The sequence below is a fragment of the Sesamum indicum genome, linkage group LG9 (genome assembly GCF_026168435.1).
Source record: "Sesamum indicum cultivar Baizhima isolate 11 linkage group LG9, ASM2616843v1, whole genome shotgun sequence".
NCBI classification, from domain to species: Eukaryota; Viridiplantae; Streptophyta; class Magnoliopsida; order Lamiales; family Pedaliaceae; genus Sesamum; species Sesamum indicum.
The window spans coordinates 1,209,474-1,218,723 of NC_142665.1; the positions used below are offsets into that span (position 1 = coordinate 1,209,474).

A 9,250-nucleotide genomic window follows, 5' to 3' on the forward strand; every position below is an offset into this window, starting at 1 on the left:
ATTATTTTTAAGGAATGAATGTGAAAAATATTACATTAATATAATAAATTTATATATGATTCATAGAATTTTATATTTCTTTAAAAAAAGGGAAATTGTGGTGAATATGATAATGTGATTCATTTTTCATTGTGTTGGCCTCTTTCGAGTGTTTTGCTTCACTCTCAATTTTCCATTAGATTTGACCGTTAAAAAGAAATTCCCAAGAACTCTCTCTATTACTTACTACTTATCAAAATTTCCTCTTATTCCTCAAAAAATCCAACCCCAATTAACCCGCACATACTCAACTAGGGTTTTTCTCACGCTGCTCACCCAAAATTCAACCCCTTTCTTTCCCTATTTTGTACTCCCCCAGCCCCAGGGTTTTATTTTATATTTTTTAGCACTAACAATTTCTTTAATTGCTGCTTACTTGAAACTCTCTAAAAAATTTTACCCTTTCGCTTTTCTCAAATTGGGTGCAAACGTCCCAACTTTGCTCAAACACGATATTCGGCCTTGTATTACCAAAGTTTGAATTTCCCATATTTATCTTTTTGAGGCTTAAATTTCTGGATTTGAGTATCCTCATTCAGGATCTTTTGTCGGTTTGCAATTTTCTTTTGTTCTTTTAGCAGAGTTTTTTTGGGTTGCAAGACATGAAGTTGAGGGACTTTGGGTGGGTTTTGTGGGATTTAAGTGAAAGCAGAAACCCTTGTTTTGTTTCTTTCTGGCTTTTTTAAAAATCATCTGGGCTTTAAGGTGAAAACTATTGAAGTAGAGAAAGATGATAGCAGAGAAACCTAGTTGGATTAGGCATGGGGGTACACAGATTTTCTCCATTGATATTCAGCCTGGTGGCCTCAGGTTTGCCACTGGTGGTGGTGATCATAAGGTATGTTCCTTTTGTTTTAATGTATTGTTTTCCTCCGAAATATTATTTTCGATTGTGAGTTACTTTCCTGCTACCAAGATGAATCTGTGAAAGATAGGACTTACTATGGAATATCCCAGTTAATGAGTCATGACCTGAGGAATGCACTTCTTGGTTTTAGTTTTATGACCACTCATATTGTTTGAAACTTTGTAGTTTATAGAACACATGACATGCACTAAAATCTCCAATCTGGTTCTGAAAGATAAACAATGCTTAAGCACTGTGAATCAGTGTCCCATATTGGAGTTATCAGAATCAGTGGTATGTTATGAAGCTTAGTAATGAGTCTTGACCAGGAAAAACTGATGGGCGTTAAGTGTGATTGAAAACTAAAAATCAGAAGTCAGTCCAAGATGATCCTTTTGTTCTTCTGGATGGAGTCTATTTTATATCTCTTTTCTTGTTTTAGAAGGTTTTTGGATTTGAAATAACAGTGGCTTCAGTGCTTTCTAGATATGATGTAAATCATGGTTGTGTTTTTGAATTTATACTGCTTAAACATTGATGTGTAATCATCTGTACAGTATGTCCTGTGCGTACATTTTTCTTTTTATCCTGAAATTAAGCAGTTGTGTTATATGTTCAGGTTCGCATTTGGAACATGAGATCTGTTGGCAGGGAACTACATATTGATGATTCAGTATCAAAACTTCTGGCAACTCTGCGTGACCACTTTGGATCTGTTAACTGTGTTAGGTGGGCTAAGCATGGCCGGTACATTGCATCTGGATCTGATGATCAAGTTATTCTTGTTCATGAGAGGAAGCCTGGTTCAGGAACCACCGAGTTTGGAAGTGGAGAGCCACCTGATGTTGAGAACTGGAAAGTTGCTATGACACTGAGAGGGCACACTGCCGATGTGGTAATACAAGTTCCATAAAGATACATCATGAACTGCAATTTTTTTAATTGGTATCTTAAATCTACTCAAAGCTAGAGCTGTTTATGAGTAATCATTTATTCTTTAATGTGTGCTCTAATCAAGGTGTTGATTTTGTCCTACGGTTAAAGTAGGTGGATCTTAATTGGTCTCCAGATGATTCCATAATGGTCAGTGGGAGTCTGGATAATACAATTCATGTTTGGGACATGACCAATGGCATCTGCACTGCTGTTCTTCGGGGTCACTCTAGTCTGGTCAAAGGTGTAGCTTGGGATCCCATTGGTTCATTCATAGCAAGTCAATCAGATGACAAGACTGTCATAATTTGGCGAACAAGTGACTGGAGCCTTGCCCATAGAACTGATGGTCACTGGGCTAAGTCTGTAAGTTAACAAATGACATCAAAACTGATACTTGAATGTTTTCCATTTTCCCCAGCTACCATGTCCTGTTGGTTGACATATTGTATTTTCAGCTTGGATCCACCTTCTTCAGGAGGCTTGACTGGTCTCCTTGTGGCCATTTTATAACCACAACTCATGGTTTTCAAAAGCCCAGGCATTCTGCACCTGTTCTTGAGAGAGGGGAATGGTCTGCCACTTTTGACTTCTTAGGGCATAATGCACCAATTATTGTTGCTAAGTTTAATCATTCAATGTTTAGAAGAAATCTCTCCAATTCCCAGGACTTGAAAACTGCATCCGTTGGTTGGACTAATGGTACTTCGAAGACTGAAGGAAAGGATTTACAGCCATATAATGTTATTGCAATTGGAAGTCAGGACCGTACCATAACTGTGTGGACTACTGCCAGTCCTCGCCCTCTTTTTGTGGCTAAGCATTTCTTTACTCAAAGTGTTGTGGATTTAACCTGGTAAGTTAAGTTTCAGTTTCTGCACTTTCCACGACCCGAGTTTATCTTTGAGCAACATTCTTGAATTTGGATCTCTCTGATTTCTCGAGCTATACTTACCAGTCTTGGAAATTTGCCTGTGAGTGCAGGAGTCCTGATGGATATTCACTGTTTGCTTGTTCTTTGGATGGGACAGTAGCTACGTTCCATTTTGATGTGAATGAAATTGGAGATAAATTAACTGATGCTGAATTAGATGATCTGAAGAGAAATCGCTACGGGGATGTCAGAGGTCGGCAAGGAAACTTAGCTGAGACTCCAGCGCAGTTATTGCTTGAAGCAGCATCGGCCAAGGAAACTCTGAGTAAAAAGACGAATCCAGTTTCCCCAGAGTCTCAGACCTCTTTAAAGCCTTCTGCTGATTTAGTGGTTTCAACCAAGATTAGTAAGACTATTGTCAATGATGGAAAGAAAACTGAAGATGCTATCAGCGATGGATCAAATAAGGTGGTCTCAGCTCGGATGTCTAGTCCTGTAAAGCAAAAAGAATACAGACGCCCTGATGGTAGAAAGAGGATAATACCTGAAGCGGTTGGAGTGACTGTTCATCAGGAAAGGACCTCCATTGTAGCCCAGTCTGAAGCTCTTGAATTTCCTGTGGAATCATTAGATCATAACAAGGATGGTAATGGAGCAATACATACTAATGGTGGTGCTAGAGAAGGTTCCATACGGAAAGCTTCAGGTGGGCCTGCTGATTTGAAAGAGCGCCCGGGCATCACTGCTAGAGCATCTATTAGTGAGAGCTTGGTCATTGAGAAGGTTCCAGTGTCTGGGAGTAAAGAAACAAGTACTCACGTTGAGCAGATTGGTTTTACGGATTCTGGTAGTATTCTTTCAATAAGAGTATTTGATAAGAAACAAGGGGAAGATACTGTACCTGTTTGCTTGGAAGCTCGTCCTAGAGAGCATGCAGTTAATGACATTGTTGGAGCAGGGAACACCTTTATGATTAAAGAGACTGAACTTTCTTGTACAAGGGGGTCTCAAAATCTTTGGTCTGATAGGATCTCTGGAAAGGTCACCGTCTTGGCTGGAAATTCTAACTTCTGGGCAGTTGGTTGTGAAGATGGATCTCTGCAGGTTAGTATAACTTCAATACCCTGTTTTACCTTGAACAGAAACTTTTTAGGAGCATACTGCTCTGGTAAATAGTTTTCTGCTAATCCTTCTAAAGTATGAAGATATAATTTTTGTACCAAATGTTAGTAAGTTGAGTACTTTGGTGGGCGGCATGCTTTTAGGTCATCACTTTCTCCCACTTCTTTGATGTTTTCATGTGGGCTTGAGTGACAAAACGTGGAATTCTGAAATCTGAATATTCGTGATATATTGTTTTGCCTTTGCTTGTAATCCCTTTCCGGTCCAAAGAGAAGTGCAATTGCCACCACCCTCCCCAAAATTCCAAGTTTGTTCAAGCCACATCAGATGTTGATATCCTTCACCTATCAGACAAACCTACTAATATTGCTATTATTGTTATTGTTGTTAGTATTAGTATAATCATTATTGTTGTTATTATTACTACTTCCCTAGTAGAGTTGTCTGAGTAGACTTGTAATTGGGCAGCATTTTGTTCACACTTATTATGGTTTATGGTTGTCTTGCATCTTTAATTTATTTGTCCAGTTTCATTTACCTATCCGTACATCCTGCTCACTCCCCCCCCCCCCCCCAAAAAAAAAAAAAGAAGAAGAAGAAAAAGAAAATAAATATAAAAGATCCAGAAGTCCTGTTGTTCTCTACTACATGGTCATTCTTCCTAATGAACTGATTGAGCCGTTGCTAGCTTCTTTAGGGAACCTTACCTTCCATGTTGGATACATCTTAGTTTGAAAGTAATTTCTGAAAAAGAAAATATAATCTACTTATAATTGGTAAGAGTTCTACATTTTCTTTGGAATCCTCTGTTAAGAGTACTGCAACACGTGCTATCATCTGAATCATTACATTACATAACCATTTGACTGTGGTCAACGCCTTACTTTGCTTCCATTTATTGGCACGACAAATGGAGGTTGAGCATCTAAGACTGTAAGGTGGGTAAGCCCACTAGCTAGCTTGGCGACCTCGCTCGACCCGCTGTCCTCCATGAGCTGGGTTGGACCTTTGGAGTTAAAATATTAGTGCACAAAAGCTCACAAGCCAGCTCATCATTTTTTTTTTGTTATATTCTAATTCTACTATATGTTAATAATAATGAGCTGGTTTGGACCTTTGGATTGAAATATTAGTGCACAGAAGCTTACAAGCCAGCTCGTCATTTTTTTGGTTATATTTCTAATTCTACTATAATGTTAATAATAATAATAATAATAATAATAATAAATTTAAAAACAATAAGAACGGCAATAATATTGTGTAAGCGTATAATGTAATAGACATTAATGATATTGATAAAAGCATCATGTTACTCGTATCCAAGATATGGCCAATAAAATAATTACTGAAAACTATGTCTTCTGTAGAAGTATTCGCTGAATTAAAATCATATGCGAAATCTTTTGCTTTGTGAGTGACATTGCTGTTCCTTTTTTCTGAGACAGTTCCACACTTCCAATGTCATGTGCTGTAATAAGATATTAGATTCCGTATATTGATTGCAAATATTTATCCTTGAGAAGGTTTACACAAAATGTGGGAGACGTGCCGTGCCGACGATGATGATGGGATCTGCAGCAGTTTTTATAGATTGTGATGAATTGTGGAAATTGTTGCTTGTCACAAGAAAGGGATCCTTGTATGTCTGGGATCTTTTTAACAAGAAATGTCTACTTCATGATTCCCTGGTTTCACTGATAACTACAGACATGAAGTCCAATGCTAGAGATGCTGGTAAATCAACTAAATCTGGTTAATGATTGTGGCTTCAATTAATTAATGAAATGTGACATATAGTGAATTTGTTTCTTCCTTTCTTGACATTCCTCCAGGTACTATCAAAGTCATATCTGCAAAGTTATCAAAATCTGGTTCTCCCCTTGTTGTTTTGGCGACACGTCACGCATATCTCTTTGATACGAGTCTTATGTGTTGGCTGAGAGTGGCAGATGATTGTTTTCCCGCATCAAATTTTTCTAGCTCTTGGACCTTAGGTTCAGCTCATGGTGGTGAGCTGGCTGCATTGCAGGTCGACGTTAGGAAATTTCTGGCACGGAAACCAGGGTGGAGTAGGTCTGTATGCGTCTGAATCCTGCTTCTTTGAAATGGTCTCCTGAGAATCTGTATGCTTTTGAATTCGAATTTGTGAAATAGCTTTTTCATGAAGGACCGTTCTTCTAGTTTCTTATGGACGAACCTTGCATGAGTGGCACACGCCTTTTACCTCTTATCACATTCTATGTCTTGATGAACGTAAAATATTGAGTTCGAGCCATTCAATCTTGCATGTGAAGTGTAACAATAGTATATTTCCTTTTAATCTGATGGTTTTAACCATGATTATCAGAATATTTTTCTTGTTTCTAATACTAACACATAGTTGCTTCACAAGTTGCTAATTGCTTATCTTATAATGCTTTGCACATGAGATTCACCTGGGTTGGCACTATGATTGTGCAGAGTAACTGATGATGGGGTGCAGACACGTGCTCATTTGGAAGCTCAGCTGGCATCGGCACTGGCTTTGAATTCTCCTAATGAATATCGCCAATGTCTTCTGTCTTACATTCGCTTTTTGGCAAGGTTTGCTATGCTCTTACTGGTTCTACCTACTGCTTAAGCTGATCCAGGTTCTCCATGATAATGAGCATTTATACACGTGGGACTGCAGATCTCTAGTGCAGCAAACATCTTATATGTTTAGTTTGTCTTAATGTGTTTATCATACAACTTGTGAATGTTACTGTTCTCAATAGAATGAACTGCCAATAGTAGTGAATATTTTGATAGATATTCCGTGGCAGGGTTGCCAACCTGTATTTTGCATGCTCTCTAACCATAAAAATTTCACAGAAGCATCATTAGGATGAACCTTGAGCAGTTTCAGAATATTGTGATTTTTCTCTTATCCGGACGATCTTTGGCCTTGTAGAATCAGTGCTTCCGATATTTTCTTGTCTTTAGACCCTACCTTTTCTCAGCAGGGAACCATGGAGAAAATAAAAATTACTTGGTTGACAACAAACACTTAATTTTATATATTGATAATTGTTTTGCTGGACCTCATTTAAGTGAATGAAAAAAATATGGTGTCACCCTTAAGAGCTTGACTATGCTAGTCAACTGCAAGCTCACAGGATTACACATTTGGCTCTTCTTGATTTTTCTTTCCGGTGCTTGTGTTATTTCATAACATGGAGTCGAGCAGATGGAAAATTATCAGAAAACAATCAAACAAATATGGTTATGTTTCTTTAATTCAATCATATCATGCCATCTGTGAGTAAATGAATGCAAGCAGTCAACAATGTCCGTCTTATCTAGTTGCAGATGCTTCCTTTATGCTTCAAAAACATCCTACTAGTGGTGCCCCTTTAGTCTGCTAGCAAGGGTTGAGTGTATTTTCTTCAAAGCAGACAGAAATTTGTCTAGGTTTGGCTGAAACAGTATTCTTTTTGGTTTGTGTTTTTTATGTGGTGGGCAATAATTGCTATTGTTATGACTTTTTAATGTCTTTTGAAAATTTAGGGAGGCTGATGAGTCACGCTTACGAGAAGTTTGTGAGAGCTTTCTTGGACCTCCCATTGGAATGGCTGAACCTGGATCAGAGCAGAAAACACCAGCATGGGATCCTTTTGTACTTGTAAGGACTCTTCGTTATTTTTCTAATATTTTAAACATACATATGGTTGTTCCTTGGGGTTCTCTCAATACAACCTCAAAGAACATCTTCTGATTTCTCTCCTGGTTTTTATTTTTGGCGGGTGACTGTAAAATTAAACTTATTGCTTTCCATCTTAAATTAGATGGTCATACTGTCAGTTTCTTTGCTGGTGTCTAAAATTTTCTTAGAAGTTTGTGCCTTGTACTACTGTTTTGTTCACTTGTTGGATTATGTGGGAGCCGTTGAGTGGTTCAAAAGAATATTGAATTGTCTGCTAAAGAAATGTGCTAGCGACATTTAAGTTCCAAAGAATCCCATACTGAGTAGTGTAATGGACGTTGCTTGCACCAAGGATCCTGGTGGCATTTATGTTTATTTGCGGACATATTTCATCAGACTAGCTGTACTAAATGAATATAGCGAGCTCTTTACAAGATGGTCTTTTTGCTAGTTTCTTTTCTTCTTCTTTGCTGGGCGGTGACAGTTTGTAATCTCTGACTTGGCAGGGGATGAATAAGCATAAGCTCCTTAGGGAAGATATTCTTCCAGCCATGGCATCAAACAGAAAAGTTCAACGGTTGCTTAACGAGTTCATGGATCTCCTTTCTGAATACGAGATCACTGAAACAGACTTTAGACAGAAGACTCCAACCTCCGCAATATCTCTGCCGTCAAAAGACAAAATAGATTCTGATCCTCCTGATATGAACATGATGAATTCTGATACACCTAGACCTACTATTCAAACAAATTCTGTTGAACCCACCATCGATGTAGTTGATTGTGCTTTGCAACCAACTGATCAAATGGAAACAGTAACGCCAACCACCAGTCAAACAAATTGTACCCAGGTAGAGGCAAATCAAGTGCAAACTGTGCCACAAACATCAGAGCAAATGAACTTGGACCCTCCTGCCTCAGATCAACATGACACAATGGCTCCAGCAGCAAATGTGAAGGAGTCTTGATGTTGACAGTTGGTAGGTGTTGGACCATATACTAAATGCTGACTTTAATGTCTTTCCCAAGTAGAGTACATATCTTTCTTTTAATCTCGTTCTACTCAACTTGCTCTTTCCCCCGAAAGTTACAAATTATGGGGCTTGCTGCTGAACATATTATGGTGATTTATCTGTTTGTATTTGCCGGAGCTTCTAGGTTTAAGCGGAGATCGAGCAGGTTCTGGGGCTGTTTTAACAGAGTATCGTACAATTTGGGAGCTTTAGGGAACTTAAATGTTTTTAGCTGTGTATCATTGTTATCGAACAGTCATTTTGACTCGCCTCTTGTACAATATGAAGCTAATTTTGTATGTAAAGTCGATTGCCTTGAGCTCCCATTTTCAAGTAGGTTGTAAAGTAATTCTACTTGATGTTTTGTCATGAATGATATTATTTTCCACCTTGATGCGCATCCGCCTTTGTTTATGATGTCTATGCGTTTTAGTCCTGATTGCTGTTCCTGCAGATGTCATAGGTGCACAATACACCATGATCAAACATATTTTATTTTCTGAAATTGGAAGGGTATGTGTTTAATCTTATGTATACAAAGTGCATAAAGTATCGAGTGTAGTAGCGAATGTAGTATGTATTTAACCTCTGTGATCAAGAATTAGCAAGTTGGACCTGTTGGATTTGTTCCAGACCAGTGATAATACTGAAAATTGTATTTCTCAAAAAAATAAAAAATAGAGTGCAACTTTTTAGAATATGAGGAGTAACATTTGAAGATATGACGATTTGTAGTGTTAAAATATGTTATAATCTAT

General features: G+C 38.1%; 1 protein-coding gene across 2 annotated transcripts; it reads left to right on the forward strand.

The window, feature by feature from the left end:
• Window positions 1-173: 173 nt before the first annotated feature.
• On the forward strand, window positions 174-8,892 carry HIRA (histone chaperone HIRA-like protein). Of its 2 annotated transcripts, XM_011090571.3 has the most exons (10): window positions 174-877; window positions 1,506-1,781; window positions 1,934-2,185; window positions 2,278-2,675; window positions 2,804-3,797; window positions 5,339-5,549; window positions 5,648-5,888; window positions 6,276-6,398; window positions 7,344-7,458; window positions 7,986-8,892. In XM_011090571.3, exons 1-10 carry the CDS (start codon window positions 770-772, stop codon window positions 8,445-8,447), a joined length of 3,180 nt encoding a protein of 1,059 aa, XP_011088873.1. In that variant the 5' UTR covers window positions 174-769; the 3' UTR covers window positions 8,448-8,892. The 2 variants fall into 2 exon arrangements, with proteins under 2 accessions (XP_011088873.1, XP_011088874.1); XM_011090572.2 differs by lacking the exon at window positions 174-877 and having other exon boundaries at window positions 1,640-1,781; window positions 1,931-2,185.
• Window positions 8,893-9,250: the final 358 nt, after the last annotated feature.

What these genes read in the sequence shown, in the direction of transcription:
- HIRA (XM_011090571.3), top strand. Translation starts at nt 770, where the DNA reads ATGATAGCAGAGAAACCTAGTTGGATTAGGCATGGGGGTACACAGATT. An exon ending in ATGGTCACTGGGCTAAGTCT is followed by an intron (nt 2,186 to 2,277) that starts GTAAGTTAACAA and finishes TTGTATTTTCAG; the next exon opens with CTTGGATCCACCTTCTTCAG. An exon ending in TACATTCGCTTTTTGGCAAG is followed by an intron (nt 6,399 to 7,343) that starts GTTTGCTATGCT and finishes TTGAAAATTTAG; the next exon opens with GGAGGCTGATGAGTCACGCT.